This window comes from Plasmodium coatneyi, chromosome 12 (genome assembly GCF_001680005.1).
Source record: "Plasmodium coatneyi strain Hackeri chromosome 12, complete sequence".
NCBI lineage: Eukaryota > Apicomplexa > Aconoidasida > Haemosporida > Plasmodiidae > Plasmodium > Plasmodium coatneyi.
Window position 1 is genome coordinate 208,808 of NC_033567.1, and position 20,563 is coordinate 229,370.

Here is a 20,563-nt window from a genome sequence, read left to right on the forward strand (position 1 = left end):
TGTGTAAAAAAATGTTACATGAAAAGAACTGACAAATAGTCACACTCCCAATGTTTGTATAACACATTCTATTAATGTGCATTTTTTTTTTTTTTCTGTCATCATAATTAGTTTACACAATTTTGTATCAATGCTAATGCAAGTTGTTCTTTTGCTGGAAAGCTATTTTTCCTCGTGCTATTCCTTTTCCATATCCTCAATATATACGCCTTTTCATAATTATATATTTTTCCTTTTTCTTTGTTACATATATACTATTTTTTAAGGAAATAATTTTTTCAGTAACGCAATTTTCACAAAAAAGTTAATGCATTAAAAAATAACTGATATAATCCTTTTAAAATGCGCAATTTCCATTATAAAGCAATTCGTACTTTTTGTGAACAATTAACTATAGACCATTCCTTTAACAGGAAATAGCTTTTCATGCTTTTCGTTAGTAAAAATGCAATTAAGTATTAAGACTAATGATAAAAAGAGAACGATGTTGCAGATTATGTGTTATACATTTTTTTCTGCTATGTAACATACGTACTCCTCATAGAGTAACTCCCGTGTGCACTATGTAATGCAGTCAGATACATACACATGTAATTTGTTACGTTATAATTGGTATCTTAATATAGGTGAATATTCTTAGTATCCTTTACCCAATTTATTTCTGCTTAAATTGCTTTGTTATAATGTTCATCCTATTACGCTGTTTGGAATAGCTGGCACGTACTACATGTAAAAAATTGCTTCCATTTATTACAGACAAACGATAAAGCTCCCAAACTTAATAATAAAGATTTTTATATCTCAATCCACTGAAGGCGAAATTTTGGGGCACACGTTTTTTCCTTAATATACAATTAAGTATATATATTTTTTTTCATTTTAAATGTATTATGAAAAGAACTTTAAATAAATTCGTGTGTATATATATTTTTCTATACCAACTAATTTATGGTTATTCCACTTTTATAATATATAAATATTTGTACATTTTTCAAAATGTATAAATCTGGATTAATTTTTTACACGTGGAATAGAAGCTGGAATAGCTTATTAAATTGTACCACGATATAGAGTTATAATTTATGAATAATTATTATTGCTAACGCGATGTAAATTTTGAATTACTAATTTGTTTGATAATTCCTTCGTTGCACAAAAGTACAGTGCAAGAGCGAATTTAGTAATGTTCCGCAAAAAAAAAAAAAAAAAAGTTTACATTATGACATAATAATAAACAAAAAAATACGAGTATTATACGAAGATTCTCCATTTTTAACGGGAATAACTTGAAGTATAAACTGCACTTATTGTATATATGTGCACACGTATATATGCGCGTCTCTGTACCTACATTTTGCATATAAAAAACTGAAGTGACCCCCCGTGTTAAATATTACAAGGTGTTCATATACATGTAAGTGTAGCTTCCTAAGAATTTCAAAAGAAATATGCTTACCATACAATTTATATTCTCATCATTTTCTATTATAGGCGGACCAATATGTAGATGTATCCTATGTTCTTACTACTGCGAAAGGTCTTCTTTTTTTTTTTTTTTTCCGTTTTTTACTTATTGTGCAATAAAACTTACCCCCTCCCATTTCCTTCTTTTGAAATGTTCAGTCGCTCATTCCATTCTCATTTTTTCCTTATTCTGCAATAACTACGATATGAGTTCCAGACGTAGTGCCACGTCCCCTTTCCGTTGAACATGCTCCCATGTGTAACAAAATAAAGATTAAACAGCTGCATAAAATGTTTTGTAATGACAAATTTCTGTAGCCTCTCACTTCGCACATATACTGTTCATTTTATGCATCTAGTGTGGTATTTATTTGGTTTACAATATGAAACAATGTGTAATGCTAACTATAGCAGGCAAATAGGAGATTACTTTAAATCTCTGCAAAACCTGCAAATTCTGCTTATTCTACATAAAGCGGACTTCTCCCCTTTTTGAATAAACAAAATAAGCATATATAATTATGAGGGCGCAAATATTTACTTACCAGTAGTAGTAAAAGTACTAACGCGGAATACATTTGAGGAGCAGAAAATTGCATTCTCTTCCCGCATAACATAGTGTAATTCTTTTTTTCATCTGTGCTTCCTTTTCATGTGTTAAAAATTTTATTAAAATTAACTTCGAACATTCAAAGTAAAGGATCATGTTGAATGCGCAAATATGTCAATATACATGTTATTTTTTTTTTTTTTATGCTGTTCGTATTATTTCATCGCATCGATTTCATTTCACCTTCCTCGCACATCATTGTTATTTAATTTTTCGTTCCATTTATCATCAACTATCTCCAAAAATGCTTTAAAATCTTTTTTAGTTAAATATATTAAATTATTAGAAATTTGATCTACACAACTTATAGGTAGGTAAGTGCACGAAAGGTATTTTTGCAAATCCTGAATTATGCTGGTTAGATATTTAAACCATACGTCTGACCACATTTTATCTCTCCACTGGACATCCATGAATTGTGTAAAATCGGCATATTCAGATGCCATTTCTCTGATAGCTTTATTCAGCCTTCTATTTAATTTATTAGTAAATTCAAATTGTTGTATCTCTTCTGCTTCCGCTTCGTCAAACTCATCGTTATAATATACATTTGGATTCGAATAACCAATGATTCTCACATATACTATGGTGTAATTCATAGGGATCTCAGTTGAAACTTCATCTGCTTCATGTAAAATTCTTCCAAAGCTCGAACCTAATTCACCTCCACTTATATGTTGTCTATTAGCCGAACGTTTAATGGGACCTCTGTAGGGCAAAAAAAAAAAATGTCGAATTCGAATCGTGTGTTTAGAAAATTATTTATCTTATTATTTTTCCCCTATTTGTTTCGTTAACTAAAAATTAAATATTTGTAACTATTATACATATATATTTGCGCATTAATGAACACATATTTATGTAAAACTTATGTTGAAGCATGAACTTTACCTCATACCCCACAAAGAGTCAGATTGCCAAAACATGAAGGTTAAGGCTATAACATGTAATAAAAGTGTAATTAAATTCATTCTTGTATTTTTACAGATTGATTCTATGGATGTCAAAAGGGATAAAAAAAAGTTATACAATTTTTTTTTCAGTTGTTATGCTTATTTCTTGTAGCTTTACTGACGCTTGAAATGCAGATACTCTTTTAACTAATTTTGTATTTTTTCAAAATGTCGAATAAATTGTGTCCTGCAAATAAATAATCAATTTTTTATTACTTTTTTAAAAAAATTGAAAGTTCTATGAGAGCAACTTGTCATATATTTCCCAATACAAATTTTTGTATCAAAAAAATGATACCATTGCGTCCTCAGAAAGATTCAATTCATAATTCTTAATTCTTATACAAACAAATACTTTAGTTGTGAAGTTTAGAAGAAATAAAAAAATATATAGGTATATATTATATATAAATACCGTTTCGATTTAAAATTAAAAGCGTCTCAAATTGAAAGGTACTCGAATTAATCTAAATGCAATATATCCTCAGCAAGACGAAAGCTATAATGTAATTAAATTTTTTTTTTCATTAAAAAATATAGCTTAAATTTAAATAATATATTGAAATAGAGCGTTTTAAAAAATTATTCTTACTTAATTTTTATTCATTTTCATGTTATAACCATTTTTTTGCAATGATTTGACTTTTTGCATTTTTTAAATATAGCTGTTGTTTAAGCATGTATTTTTATTTTATATACAAAGAAGCCATATTTTATTCCTGCATGTATTTAAATTGTAGTTGTCCAAATATTTTCATTTTTGTCGCCCCCAAATGAATTAAAATATGAATGTATGAATATGTATGTAAAAATATTTATTATACATGTATATATATACTTAAGGGTATGCAAAAAAATTCAAATTAATATCATTAGTTTCTTTCATTAAATAATACACTTATACACGCCCCCAAGGTTCAAAAGAATTTGCAATTTTTTATATACAGTTGGTGAAAAAAAAATGCGCTTTTTACCATAAAATATTTTTAACGCTAATCAGAAAAATTTTCAAGGCCGCTATTTATCTATATATGTTAGGACACCGTAACATTTCTTTTCAAAGAAAAAAAATTTGCAGTGAAAGAAATGAAAGAACAAATCTATAAATGAAATGGATCAGATTTATCCTTCCCCCAACATTGGTATTACATGAGTAACCTGTACAAGTCTTACTTATCTTTTTCTTTACTTTTTGATAACCCAATTTTTTTAGGGATAAATATTTTTTTCATAATCGACCGAGCATTTTTCAGCTTATAGCTTTCATCTATACCCTTACGTATAACATAGAGGCACGTCGATCTTTCTATTTCATTCCTTCTATATATAAATGTTCCAACTTAGCGTTACCCGTAGAAGGAAATGTAAATAAAAAAATAAAATATTGACATTATTAGTATGTGAATTCCTTTACACTGTACTTCATACATAGGTGTGTTAATTATTTTATGTCATAAGGATTAGCATAATATAGAGCGTAAATAACGGTAATATGTGAAAGCGAACCATTAAAAATATTAATTGTAAACTGCTTTAAATAGAAAAAGATAATTCTTTTAATAAAAGCGCGCTGACACTTATTCGTAAATGAAATTTCACACCTAAGAACAGAATATTAGTACTGCACCGTTATTGATTCTGTCTATTTTTATCTTCATTTTTTCCTGTAATTGCGATAATAGTATCTCCAGTTATTCTTAAACTCACTTAAAAAACATGTGTTACCTCTTAATTTATTCAGTTCCCTCCACAATATATGTCATTTTATTACGGTACCTTTTTTTTTAAGCTCCATTTATCAAGAATTATTCAATATTAACTTCTTTTTTGTTATTGCGTCAGCTCCTACGCCCCCTTACTTTTCATGCATTTCCTCAATAAATATCCGTCCAATAAATCATAAAAAATTATTTCCCATATTTATTATTAGCTATCATTCTTCTAATTTTTTCTTCCTCGCTGAAAAATCGATATATATATGTATATATCTTCTTATAGTTGTGCTCTAAACATTGCACATCAGTAAATTAGTAGCGCCTACCTTTTAACGAAATATATGAGAAGAAATTAAAAAACTAAATAAATAAAACTTCGAATCTATTATTAATTTCTCTCAACCGTATGGAATAATTTTATTCATAAAAACCTACTTATATTAATTATTAATGGATCGCGCTTACAAACAATTCATGCTCATATTAGAACAAAGACCTCAAGCAATACTTAAACGAAACGTATGTTCCATTTAAAACAATGCAATTGAAAATGTGTGTTCTCATTATTAGGAACAGTAAATACATAACAAAATAGAAATGTATAAATCTGCTCACGTATCAATATTGAAAGGGCTAAATGAGCTATAACCCATCATGCTAGTAAGTGGCATTAACTAAACATATTAGCCATTTGAAGGTAAAAAATTCATTATACTATATAGAGAAAACTATTCATATGATATATATATTTTTATGAATCGTGTGCAACGAATATATATTTCATCCTTATTCGAAATGTTTGAAACGATTTTTCCTGAAAATCAATTCCCACGATAAAGAATCACTACGACACTCTCTCAAAAGAGAAATATTACAATGTCCATTTTTCTTTTAAAACATATCTAATTCACCTTTTGACGCATTTAAAATTTAGTATTCGTTGTTTATCCCTATAATGGGCAATATATATGGACGCCCCACCGTCAACATTACACGGTTGAAGTATGCACAAAATGTTTGTGTTCAAAATAGTAGTACATGTCAGGGGAACACCACATAACAAGGGGGAAACTCCCCCGGTAAAATACACAATTAAATTAAAATGGCTAGTAGCATGGCCTACCGTAAAAAATTTAATAGGTCCTCATGTTAATACCTAAATAGTAGCAAAAGGATTGTTAACAGATATTTATGAAAATAAACAGTGTGAGGAAGTTTTAAATTAAAAATCACATACACTTCTCACGGCTTGTTATAAACGTGCCTTCTAAATAATATCCCAAACGGAAACGTAACGCATTTAGCTCATCAAAACATAATCCCCTTGTAAGCATCCAATTTTACATAAAGAACCCCTTATCTATTTTATAAGACAACAAAATCACACTTTTAATAAAAACAACACATCTTGTTAATGTGTTAATGTGTTACTTTGTTATTAGAAATGTTCAGTTCTATTTCTGCTATGTACACTTTCTATAGAGATCTATATGAAGTTGCTTTCCTCATTTATGCATAACCTTAAATAATTGATGTCCAAATGGGAAGTAAGAAAATACGTACTTTCCACAACAATATTCCACTTTTCGTCGTGTACTATATATTCTCATATTTCCCAAATGGCATATTGTATAGCGCAATAATGCAAATAAAACAATTGGGCAAAAATAATACTTTATCAGAATAAGTTTGGTCAGCAGAAAGTAGTTCACAAATAAAAACCCAAACTATTTATTTCTATTATAACGTTGAATCCTTATCATTTGTTGCTTAATTTATAAGTTCATAGGTATTTTTTCATTTACTAAAATGTTATTCTAATACACACACACATACACACACCTGTAATGTCATCAAATTCAAAGCATATTTTTCATGTTAACAGGTGTTTATAAGTATATGTTTTTCCATTCTTATTTTTATAAATTGTGCGTTCTATAGCTTTCTATAAACTATACAGTATTCATGGTTTGCATAAAAAATATATATACGTTTATTTTATTCTTTTTTTTAATTAATTTTGTATTTACAATATGGTTCCTTCTCGTAGGAGCAGAGCAAAACGAAAATTGAAAAAAAATATGCGTCCATATGAAATATTTTGTGGGAGGCTGAAATATTTTTGTCCCTTGTGTGTTACGACAATTTTGAAGATTTTCGTGTAAATATGCGTAACTCCTTCAAAAATACTATTCTTTAAATATTTATAATAAAAATATAATATTTATAATGATAACATTTGACAAAATATAGTAAATAAAAGATTTACTAGAAAAACTTTTAATTTATTTTACTACATATTTTTTAAATGATGGATTTTTTTTTTCCCCCCATAAATTCATAATTATTTTTCTGAATAAATTACATTTTACAAGTTTTTAAACTTTAACACATTATAGCAAAGTTCATTTTTGCATAAATTTTGCATGTAACCCATCAGAATTTATGATTATTATTCCTTTATACATTTTTTTTAATTAATTTTTTCTATCATCTTTTTGTAATTTATACTATTTAAAAAAATTATTAGGAATATTTTGTGAGACGTGCTTTATTTTTCAATTTCAAAGTGGTTTTACTTTTTATTTTAATTCTATATTTATACACTTTCATTGGAAAATATTATGTAGTATTTACTACCGACCTCTTCTAAATTTATTTACATAAATATATGATGAAGCATCCTTATTTATTTTTTGCACTTTTATCTAAAAAGGTGCAAAAATTTTATTTTTTTTTTCGTTTTTTTCAAGTAAAAATGTAAGGGTAAAACTTATTTTGTTCAATAAAAATAGATACTATACATAAATGCGCGTGAAATAAGTAAAAAATTCATTGAATATATCATTCCATTTTTTACTCATTTTATTTTATTTATTTATCATTCTTTCATTTTTACATAATAAAATATTTATTGAAATATTCTTATTTAATTCAATTTTCTGCGTATTATACATGTATATTTTTGTATGCATAATTTAGGAAAATTGAAATTTTTATTTCTTTTTTCTTTTATTGCCAAAAATATAATAAATTTAGAAAAATAAACACTGAAAATTTTACTACAAATTTCATAACATATAAAAAAACTGTAGCATTCCAAATGTTTTAGAAACATATAAGAGAGCCACATGAAAGAAAAAACGAACTATTCATCCTTAACCAAATTCTTCGCGGTTTCCCTTCTGGTGTGGGTATGCCAGTATTCTAATGAGGTATGATGCCCATTCGCGTGTAATATTTTATACGCCATTTTTCTTCCTCCTTTAAGTATATAAATATATATGCACATTCTTGCTTACTTTTATTCTGAGGTGAAAATTCTCCCAATATGTAAATAATCGTACTTGATAACATATCAACTCCTTCGCATTCACCTTCACCTGCACCCTCATCTTCACCTTCACCTTTTAGTCATCTGCCATCGATAAATCAAGGATTGAGGAACATGGCAAAAACAACTCATTAGCTGCAAGAGCTGGCAGGGTATTGAGGGAAGATGAAGAAGTAATTGCAGAACAGAGAAATGCCTTCCTTAAAGAAAAATTGATAGGCTTAATAGAAGATGGGCAAGAAAATCCTGATGATAATTTCAACTTTGCAAAAAGATTTAATGCGTTAATACAGGAAGAAAACTTCCAAAAAGGATTAAATTCATTGATGAAGGATGAAAACAAATCAAGGCAAACAAACCCCTATGAATATGATGATAATATTGCAAAATGGCACAACACATTCAATTTTAACGGCAACAATAAGAATCCTAAAAAAGATGTAAATTTAATAGAATTCGAAGATTTTGGAAAAGTGGAATATTTCCAAAAATTGAACAACAAACCTCAAAAACAGACGAACCCATTTACTGTTACTAAAAATTCCACAGGAAAAAGTGGTTCCTCAAATTTGTACAGCCCCTCTGCAAAACAAGTAAATACGGTAACTACGCCAACTGTCGACTTTGAAAAGCTTCACAATTCTATTAATGTTAATAGACAACCTGCGAAGAAAGAAACTATAACTACTCCTACTGTCGATTTTGAAAAACTCCACAATTCTATTAATGTTAACAGACAACCTGCAAAAAAACCAACTATAGTTCCTCCAGTTGACAGTTTGGGAAAACAACAAAATTCTCAAAATGTTAACAAACAACCAACAAAAGAGCCAAAGCCCATTGATCCTACGGACGACATCTTCGCAAAACTACAAAATACACTAATTCTTAATAAACCAATTGGAGAAACATTAAATTTATACAGAGATAATGACGACTCGGATAAATCATATAATACATTAAACGATGACCTTTATTATCAGAATCTATTTAATAGTGCATGTAAAGCTTACAGCTATGAATCTGACGATATAACGCACGACTCACAGTATTTTTATGAAGAACCCAGGAGATATCCGAATTACAAAAATGATTACAATGATTTAAATGAAAATGTAACACCCAATGCACATTCTTATGAGAGGTATAAGCATTTACTAGAAGGAAACAATTTTGAATCAGAAAAAAGAGTTCTAAAGAATAATGTAGATGATCAACCAAAAAATGATTCAGAAAAACCATTAATTAACTCTTCAGAACATTTTCCCAAAGAAAGTTATGAAAAAAATCACAATGATATGGGAAAAGGTCCTTATACTGCAAGTAGGTTAAGTGCATTGTCATATGTCCAAAATGTCGAAAAATTGCTTAATAAATTAAAATATTTTAATAATGTTGAAACAGCAGTTGAAGAATTAAAAAATGATCCTAGCTTTAAAAAAATACTTGATGAATTGCAAAATGGTAACGGAGTTGAAAGACTATTTTATGTGTTGAAATATTCTGAAGATTCTGAAGGAATACTTTCTGAATTGAAAAAAAATGACAACATTGAAAAACTAGTTTATGTATTGAACCATTACGAAAACAACTCTAAATCCCCCAAAAAAAAAGAATCAAAAAAAGAATCAAAAAAGGTAGCATCAAAAAAAAATAACAAGGGAAGGTTCAAATTATCATTATTTAAGATAAAAAAGAAAAAACTAGTAGTGTTGATAGTGAAATTGTTCAAAATGTTTGATCAAATGTATGAAAAACAACTGTTATCTATATTCGATTCCGAGTTAGATGAATCTACAGATAATAATAAATTTATTCATAATCTGAAATACACTAAAATTCTAATACCATTTGTATTTGCCGCAATACTCATGATTTTTATTGCTTTATTGCAAAATGTTACCTATTATATTTCAATAGCTGTAATAATTGTTGCAACAATAGGATATACCGCCTTTAAAGTGAAGAAATGCCGTTATAAGAAAAAAATTGAAAAAAAAAACACAGAAAATGAAAAAAAACCTTCAAAACCAACAATAATAAGAACCGACGCTTCGTAATCCTAAGGGAAAAAATGGTAATTTGATGAACCCACTGTGTAAAGAGTTATAAAGCAAAAAGGTAAAAATTTACATACAACTGATTAATGTACAAACATACACAATTATGGAAAAATTCTAGTTTTTCCAATTTTCTCCTTTTTATTCCAAACACATTCTGCTATGATCCACTTTTATTCGGAATCATATAGATAAGCCAACCATTATATATTATTTATTTACATTAATACTTTTGTTATATTGGAAAATTGCTTTCTTCTTTAAGAAGAATTTTTTTTTTTTTATTACAAAAATATTCATGTTGCACACTACACCAATGTTTAAATGCTTTAATTAACATACCGAAATTGCTTTTATTCTTATATTTAAAATTATTCATCTTCACATACACATGATAAAAAGAATGTATTGTTTTAAATTTTTTTCTTTTAAATATATTTGTATGAAAAATGATAAACTTCTAAGCGATTTAATCATTATGTTCAGTTTATATTCACCTTCATATTCCTCCGAGCCTTTACTCGTTTTTATATAACTCTATCAATGTTATCAAAATTGATGTATATAAAATATGGAAGGAATGTAAATTGTCGAAAAAAAAAAACAGTCATCCTTTTTAATCTCTTTATGTAGGTACAAACATTGATACAATTTAGTACTTTACAGTACACATTTAAGAGAGCATTATTTAATAAAAAAAGCAATTTTAATGTAAATAAGTTTATTTAAATAGAAGAAAATGCGCGCACTTCATAAATATTTTCTAGTTAATATAGAAAAGACTGTACTCTAAGAAATGCTCAAATTTGGTAGCTCCGATGTTTTGATAGCCCCTGCCATGTGAATACATATATTCCGCAAATTGTGTTCATTACGTTATAGTAATTTTGATTCTTAGAGACGTTTTAAATATCTATGGTACATGAAGAATCGCAATCATTTTGTCCTTCATGCTGTCCCCTATATACTGATTATCCTCTTTCAGTATCATTGATTTTTCTAAATCTAATAATGTCCTTAACATCTCCTTTGTCATTCCACATTTCGTAATATTAATGTAGCAGAAAGGCTATTAAAAAATGGTACATATTGTTGAACGCGCCTTATTTATGCTTTACTCCCACTTAGTGTTATTAATTATGAAATTAAATTCCGCTAGAGGGTGGAGCAATTCAATGAGAACGGACGTATTTACATAAACGCTTAAAATAATGCAAAATATACGAACATGTTGATCCTGTTTATTAAAAATATAAACATCAAACATTACTCACTTGGTATTCAAATTCACATTCGAGCGCCGTATTTTTCGTATAATTTTAAATTGCAATTATTTCGCTCGGTTATACATTTAAAAAAAAAAAGTCTTACGTGTGCACACAAACATGAACTCTCAAATACTGTAGAACAATAGTAATTATAAAAATGAATAATGGTAAACATATATCATATTATGTTTTATCCATATCAATAATATAATTTTTTTCTTTTCTAATTTTGAAATTTTATTTTATTCGCGTCCTCCCTTATTGTTTAATTTCCAAAAAATAATTATGACGCAATTAATGTTACAATATAAATGCTAACAAAATGACCATCTTATTAAAAAGATGCTGTCTATTTTAAAATTTTAGCAAAATTATTATTTTCTTTTAAAAAAAAGAGAAAACATAAATTGAAAACCTAAATATTTTTATAAAAAAACTTCAAAAGTTTTATTAAATATTGTAAAAACAATATTTTCTTAAAAGCTTAAATACACCAAATAGGAAAAACTAAAGCGAAAATAGATCAAAAAAAAAAAAAAAAAATTATACTAAAGGCTATTTTAAAAGCAAAAGGAAAAAATAGCCTAAAATATTAGTACTAAAAATATTACAAAAGAAAAGCATATATTTTTTCTAAGTAATATTTTAAAAAAACAGTAAATATATGTACTCCTCATATTTATAACAAAATTCTAATTCACATATTCTCCATGTGTGTGCAATGCTATTACATAATAATAGTGCGCAAAAAAAAAAAAAAGAATTTGTAATGATTTCCACAGAAATAAATATTATGTCTTTCCGATCTAACAATAATATTTATTCTTCCCCGGTTAGTTTTCTCTTAATCATTAGTTTTTCATCGAGCATATCTTCATCTTCATTTAGTTCTTCTTCACCAACTGCTACATTTAATTCATTCTGTTCATTTTCGTGACCGCTTACAAACATTTCTTTTTTATTATTTTCAACAAATGTTGCTTCTGGAGAATTCGTTGTATCATTCTTCTCTACTTCATTCATATTTTCTTCATTCATATTTTCTTCATTCATATTTTCTTCATTCATATTTTCTTCATTCATATTTTCTTCATTCATATTTTCTTCATTCTTATTTTCTTCATTCTTATTTTCTTCATTATTAGTTTCACTTTCATTTTGAGTTTGAGAACTTTGATTGGACTCTGGTAAGAATTCCGTTTCCCCTTCTTCCACAACTTCTGAAATTCTATACTTGTCATTTAAGAATTTTTCATTTTCATCCAGCGAATCAAAAAATAAATTATCGTCTCCATATAATGCAGAATTCATTTTTTGCCATCTTTCATATTCTTGTGGTGCTATCATAGGAAATTCATCCCTTAAACCTTGTATAATTGGATGTTCATTAATCTTTTTAGCCTCCAATCTAGCCTCTATTGCTTCTTCTATCTTACCTTGTCTTTTAATATTTAATATGGTTTTTTCTGCAAACTTGATTACTTCATCTGTTGTATATTTTCTAAAATATTTTCGAACAATACTTTTAACATAACTATCAACTGGAGTATTAAACCTATCCATAAAACGGAATGGGTTTACGAAAAAATAAACAAAATTCTGCTGAAAAGCATACCAACGCACAAAAGGGTACAGAGCAAAAATGCAGGACATGCTATTAAGTAATTCCAACCAAAGCATTTTTGTGAATCCAAAAGCAAATGGTTTCGAACTTGGTTTTAGAGCTGCCATATGTTCCGTTTGTTCACCTAATTTGGCACCCAATGAAAAGGGGAAAGCAATTGGAGTATCGAAATATAAATTAGTCATCATATGCACAGTAACACAAATGGAGGGGTGAAACTTATTAAAAGTTTTAATGATATCCCACCATAATATAAATTCATTCGGAACTTGTGAAACTCCCTGAACTCTATAAATTAAATAATATACAACAATAGGTAACATTTTTTTATCAATAAAGCGACCAAGTTTCTTCTGAGAATAATAAATAGAACTACTTATAGCTTGATATTCACACAATTGGCTTAAATTATTTAAATTTAACAATGAATATATTTGTGAAGACAACATAAAATAATTCGATAAAATAAATGTTTTTCCATATTTTAATTGTTCTATCGGTTTTTTGGCATACGTAGGAACAAGACTATTTGTTATATTATCCATTATGCTACCATAATATATAAGCGCATACTTCATAAATGCCTTTTCACTCAGCGTTAACCCTAGCATACTAGCACTTGCGTATTGTTTATCAAGCTTATCTACGTTATTACTTATTAATGTAACAAACATTGTTTGAAATGTGGAAAAAAATGTTTTTGAAAAAAATCTGGATGCCATGGAATTATTTAATTCTTCTAACCTTTCTTCTTTGCTCATTCTTGAGTAATTACTTGAGACATTTAAAAAGAACAAATTGTTAATACTCTGTAAAATAAAAAAGAAATTGATAGAGATCATGTAATGTATTTATCTTTATAAATAAATATATATAGACAAATATATAGGCAAATATATAGACAAATATATAGGCAAATATATAGACAAATATATAGATAAATATATAGATAAATATATAGATAAATATATAGACAAATGTATAGACAAGTAGGAAACGTTTGAGAAGCTGCTACAAATTGGACAAAAAAATGAAATAATAAAAAAAAATGCATAAATGAACTATAGAAGTTTGCCATATTTACACATATACTAATATATGCATCTTACTATTTTATCATTTCTCCTCTGCACGTTAAAGCTGTTTTCAATTTTTCTACTAAGTAAATAAACCGTTTGCAAAAAAGAAATATCCGTAAAGATATGCTGGTTCAATTTAAAAATTGAAACCAGTTCATCTGTAACTTCTTTAAAATATTCTTTATTAATCAAGAACCCATATATCATACCATATTTATAGAAGTTTACAGAGTTACCCAAAATGTTATGAATAAAATAGTATATCCTATCTGAAACTTTTCTTGCTGTGGGAGTGGCAGTCAAGTATTTCCGCATATTAAATATATCTGCTAAAAAAATTATATCCTTGTAATTCTCTAAATACGAATCGTATGAATCTTTCATTAGCATAATTTTATTACTTATATTAAAAGAATCAAAATTTTCGTATAAATTCTTTACGTGCCTCTGATTAAAATAAGATGTATAAGCTTTCGAAATGTACTTTTTCATCATAACAGACACTTTATCAAATTTAGGTATTACCATTTTATCTGATCTGAGTTTTTCATGCATTTCTTTTCTTGTAAGAGGATTATCATAATTTAAAAAGAAGTAACCTAAATTAGAGTTTGAACTCCATTGTGCAAATTTACTCTCAAGCATAAGAGACAGCGGATGCATGCGATTTTTTCCAGGTCCTGGTTCATTTAGGTTGTGAAAAAAATCCAATTGTAAAAAGGAATTTACGTGAAGCAAAAATCTTATACTTTTTTTCATTTTCTCTATTGCTCCTTTACTAAGTAAATTCTCTAACTCTAAAAGGAAGGAAATTTTAAAATGAATATGGAATAATTAGAAACACATATTACACAATGGATTTATAAAAAGAAGGAGAAAGTATTAAAGGGAAGATTACAATAAACAAGAAATAAAAATCATATAATTAGTCTATGTCTTACTTTCTACTAGATTGATAGCCAATTTATGCCGCACATACAATGTATAAGCCTTTTTTAAATACGATGGATACCAATAATTCGTTGTAGCAGTTTTATTAAACGTATCTTCTTTCTTCAAATCTAAATACATAGCATCTCCGATATCCTTTTCGGCAATTTCTATAAAAAGGGGAATGAGATGTATCATGTGGATTAATATCATGTATTACTGATAAAATAAAGGAAAAATTACTGTTTCTCTAATATTTTCTTCGTTTTTAAGGAAAACATAATAATTCGTGCTGTCTATTTGTACTATCAAAATTTTTTTTTCTTTTATTTCGCCATTGTTCTAGAATTACTTTTATAGGACGTAAGCCTAAGTAACAGTAAAAATTTGTACCAGTCGATATCGCTTGTTAAAAAATTGTCATATTCTTCATAAACACCCAAATTTCTTACTAATGTGCTTACGCTATTTGTCTTAATAATTTTTGTAACAAAAGTGAAAAATTTTTGCAGCATAGACGGTGCTTCTTCGTGCTTAGAGTTTATATATGTGAATACTCCCTTGCAAAGATTACATTTCGTTGATTTGCTTTGACCATAATCTTGGATTGAACTATCATAATTTACTGATTCTTTTGTGACATCTTCTGTTGCATTACATTTTTCAACACCTGAAAATTGAGAAATGTTTTTATTCATAATTTAATGGTGAATATAAATTCTATAGAAAACGTTACATACACAATTTTTCTAAATTTCCACGATAACTACAAATCGGGATAATATGCCAGTTAAATCATTAAAAATTACATTGCAGTAAGTTTTCTATCAGATCTGTAAGCCGAGATTCTTGATCAAACGATAACTCAATGGCTGCAAAGGAATCAAAAAGTGTAAACATTTAAAAGTAACAATATTAAATTGCAATTAAAAAGAGCATCTCTTGAGCATATTTATTACATAACGGGATTACATATTTGCAAAAAATAAACTCCACTTTTTTCCCCCTCCCCCTTTTACCGTTGTAATATCCAGGCAAATAGAGCGCAGATACAAAGGCCTTGTTCTCGTTGTCTGTAATAATTTAATTCATACATATAAATATATGATATCGAAATGACAACACGGTTGGTACATAAGAAGAATTATACAAAGCATGCATCTGCACGCATTACAAAAGAAATGTCTTTTGGGGGATTACTTAAAATTCCAGTTAAGTTTAGAAAATGCACGTACAAAATATGGTTGACGGTAAATTTATGGTAACGTCTTGTGAAATAGAAAAAATTTGTATATAAGTTGTAAGGACTTATCGACTTATAGTAAGGAGTGTCATGGTTCACCTCTGTAGTAGAATCATTTACACCAAAAAATAGTTTGCTGTTATATACATTACAGTTACTTGTATCATCACACATAAATTTGAAAAATTCGTTCTTTATATCACTGTGTTCTTGCAAATAATGAACTTTAAAGTCCTCTTGGTATAAACCAGAAACTAATGAGCTCTGGTATTTATTAAAATAATGAACTAGAAATTCTAATATATTACACTCATCAAACGTTGTTGTTCTGTCATCCTTCAAATAATTTATTCTTCGTTTTGTTAGGACATCATGAAAACCTTGCACATTACACATTGTATCGAGTACTTTAAACCTATCCGCCGCGCTAAAACTTAAAATTTTTTGCCAGCTAAAAAATTTCACTTTTCCATATTTAAAAAATTCATCATATCTCCTAAGGGCTAATTGTAGAACAACAAAATGTCCCAATGCTGTAAAGGTGTGAAAAAGCAAAAAAAGATGTATATACGAATATAATGTATCACTACAAGAAAATATATTGCAAAATGGTGCACTCAATTTTGACAATATGATGAAGGAATAGTTTACCTATAAGATTAGAACCAACTAAATTGTACATAGCTATTCCAAAATGACTAGCTATCTTATCTAACTTGCTCATAAATTCAATATTATCATTTGTCGTAAAAAATAAATTACTAGATTCCTGTATTTTGGATAAGTCTTCTCCAATTATTATAGATGAATGCACATTGTCTTGGGGTTCCTTGCTTTTTACACCATTAATGTAATTTATAATTTTTTCAAAATACGATTTGGAATATTGATAAGAATTTTCCTTGCACGCCTCATCATCTTTCGGAAAAAATACAGCATTCAATTCTTCTAGTGCTTTTTTCATGTCTTTTGTTTTCTCATAGGCATGAATAGGTATTAACATAAGTTTCGTTATTTTTAAGGCCTTCAAAAGCAAAAACTTCTTCTTAATCGTATCCGAGTTTTCTGAATCATAACTTTGTATTACTTGCTGCTTTGTAACGTGTTCATATTTTACTATGTCGTGGATATCAGCATTTGTTGTAGGTATAACCAGGTTAATTTGGTTTTCACCATTAATATTATGTGAAACTACCGTAAAATTAGACATATTCAGGTATTCCTCAAGACTTGGATTTAACACGGGTAATAGCACTTTATCATATTTTAATGCCTGTATTATTAACCTTTCTAATGCTGTTAAATTGTAGAACATTTCGTTATTCTCAACAACATATTTTAATTCCACCTGATTCTCCCTTACGCTCACATAGCCGATTACATTTTTACTTATAAATAAAAGAAGAAACAGGAAAATAACTCGTATATTACGCAGTGAAGTCATTTTTTGTAATTCTTTTTTCTCCAAGTAATGTTTTAGTGTGTCAAATCATATTAATTTATGTTAACCTTAAAAATGTTCTGAAAATTACCAACACCAAAAGCATGCGAAAACGTATTGAATAATATCACCTTCTAAGGCAAATGCAAAGGTACACATTTATATATGTACACACATATATACATATACATATATATAATTTTTTTTTTCTCTTCTAAACAAATATTACATATTTTTTAAGTGTGTTACACATTTCAAGATTAAGGAATATCGTCAAAAAAATATGCACATTTGGTGTACATATAAAATTATTTTGCACTCGTACATTATTTTTTACCTTGTCAGAATTATGCAAATGAGGGCAAATTTTTTTTACTAAAATATATTTGTGTCATTTCATGTCTGAATATAGTAAACTTAATGTTTTATTACGAGCATTTTTTATTCAGTCTAAACATTTTTAAAGAAAAACAAAAAATATATATATTAATGAAAACTTGAATATATTTATCATTTTTTTCATTTATTAAGAAAGAATTAAGTAAAAATATGGTGCATACACAGTTCAATGTGTATTTGGTGCCTTTCGTAAATCAGTGAAAATAAAATGATAATACGTTGCATTAAAATATGATATATGCACATTTGGCAATTTTTTTGTTTTTTTTGGGGGGAAAATTTTCAAAAATAATTATTTTTACGCATATATACATTCACTTTTTACTCAAGACAATTCGGTTTCAAAGCACATTTTTTTTTAATGGAACAAATAATGCTATCTGAAGGGGTATTTTTTATTCTTTCTTTCGAATTTTAAAAAAAAAAAAAAAAACGTTACATGTGCGTTGTATATTGTGTTGCATTAACAAAAAATTATTTAACTTAAAAAGGGGCTAATTTTACGTGTAACGAATTTGCACATTTCCTTTCACCATTAAACATATAATAAACAGTTAATACAAATGCTATCGCGCAAACAATGATAAAAAATTAAGTAAAAAAATTCATACATAACCATTCTGGTTGTTCGCATTTAAAAAATGATTTTTATATTTATTAAACATTTTTCATCATCATATATTGGTACAACTTATTATAGCATAAATTGCGTTTCTGCTTTGCTTTCTTGTGAGTTCACATTTTATTTTTAATTTTACCCATTTTCTTGTCGAACTTTTCAAAACCGTCCGATCTGTTGTTCAATCTTATGATACATGTATCATGTATTTACTTATTTTATTCAATTACATGCGTCAATTTTTATGTTCATAATATAAATTATTTTACTGTTTCGCATATATCCCGTATGATTGCTATTTTAATCCATTTAAATTCGCTTTATTTTTTTCCCCCATATCATTTATTTTTATCACCCTCTTCTTTATATACCTATTGTATAATTACGATTATACACATAGTGTGTGTCACAGCACGTGTTCCTTGGCATTTCAATCTACTTGCTCATTATCTATTTATGTAAATATTGCTTCCACAATATGGATACAATAATTAGTACAATCTTCATATGCTCACAGTTTCACCTAATTCCCCCTTTAATTCTTATCATTATGATAAATTTTACCATCATATAGATTTGGGCTACCTTAACACTTTTAAACTTTCCCGCCACCCCTTTTTTCCCTCTTCTAATTATTCTCCTTTTCAAGTGTATACTATTATGCGAGCGCAAAGGGTACGAAAAATTATCACACTTATAGTAGTTCCCCTTGCAAATGCAGACTGTGCGCATTTTGTGACAATTCATTCATGTAGCACTATCGTTTTGTATAATATAATATTATATTACAATCGGACGATTACGTGTAACCCTTTTCGTAAAGTCATAAATGTATTAAGAACTGAATAAATAACCCCGCTTTAAATTGAAGGATCTTGTAAATTTTAATCACTTATATATATGTTTTCCTGCACAAACGGTTACAATTATACACACACACACACACACACACATACATACATATATATATATAATTATATTCCCATTTTGCATCATAAAATATATCGCCCTGTGCTGATGCTTTGTCTAATGATTTCCCTGATCAGCATTTTTTTCATATTCTTATCTTCCCCATACGTTTATGACACACTGGACCATATTTTGTACTTCTAATAAGTTGAATCTATAATTTGAATAATAGGAATAACCCCTAATGGTAGTGCCGTAATGGAAAAATGATAAAAAAGAAGGCATATATTGTACGTGTGAATTGTTTTAAAAAAGCAGTACACGTAGATGTATCCCCTATTTTGCACATACTTTTTTGAAAAAATATATTCCTCCTATATATTGTGAAACTTCTATCCTTGAAAGCATTATTATATTTTTAACAATATACCAGAGTTTCCTTTATCCTTAAGTTTTTTCTTAACATGTATTTAAATATAATTCAAAAATGGTAATAAAATATGAATACTTAAAGGATACATTCAAGTTAAAACATCAAAATAAGAGGGTCCCTTAAAATATCTATATATATATTGAAACGTAAAAAATTGTATTTATCATTGCAGCATTCTTCGTGTTAGATGTCCAAAACAGTAGTTCATGTATATTTATACTTTCATATATATGTAGAATATATGTAGAACTTTTTTCGTTTTTTCAATAAACACAATTATAGTTATCTTAAAAAATATGTCACGTCCTTTCTTTACAAGTGTCATGTAAGCACACATAAATGACAAAACATAAATATGATACATACATTAGGAGAAATAATACGCCAACCGTTAAGATGTGTTATGTAGGAAATTATTACTATACAAAAAATAAAAAATGAAGTTTATTGTTACAGGATATAAAATATTCACTATATATATT

General features: G+C 27.7%; 3 protein-coding genes across 3 annotated transcripts; 1 reads left to right on the plus strand and 2 right to left on the minus strand.

The window, feature by feature from the left end:
• Positions 1-2,253: 2,253 nt before the first annotated feature.
• On the minus strand, positions 2,254-3,045 carry PCOAH_00037320 (Uncharacterized protein; the record flags this gene model as incomplete). The annotated part of the gene is made up of 2 exons (XM_020060523.1): positions 2,254-2,782; positions 2,966-3,045. 2 exons carry the CDS (start codon positions 3,043-3,045, stop codon positions 2,254-2,256), a joined length of 609 nt encoding a protein of 202 aa, XP_019916612.1.
• Positions 3,046-7,873: 4,828 nt separating this feature from the next.
• On the plus strand, positions 7,874-10,136 carry PCOAH_00037330 (Uncharacterized protein; the record flags this gene model as incomplete). Its single annotated transcript, XM_020060524.1, has 2 exons — positions 7,874-7,957; positions 8,157-10,136. 2 exons carry the CDS (start codon positions 7,874-7,876, stop codon positions 10,134-10,136), a joined length of 2,064 nt encoding a protein of 687 aa, XP_019916324.1.
• A 2,087-nt stretch (positions 10,137-12,223) lies between these two features.
• On the minus strand, positions 12,224-17,724 carry PCOAH_00037340 (Cytoadherence linked asexual protein; the record flags this gene model as incomplete). The annotated part of the gene is made up of 8 exons (XM_020060525.1): positions 12,224-13,837; positions 14,138-14,904; positions 15,049-15,207; positions 15,390-15,707; positions 15,847-15,909; positions 16,057-16,110; positions 16,238-16,813; positions 16,932-17,724. 8 exons carry the CDS (start codon positions 17,722-17,724, stop codon positions 12,224-12,226), a joined length of 4,344 nt encoding a protein of 1,447 aa, XP_019917076.1.
• Between the last annotated feature and the right edge of the window lie 2,839 nt (positions 17,725-20,563).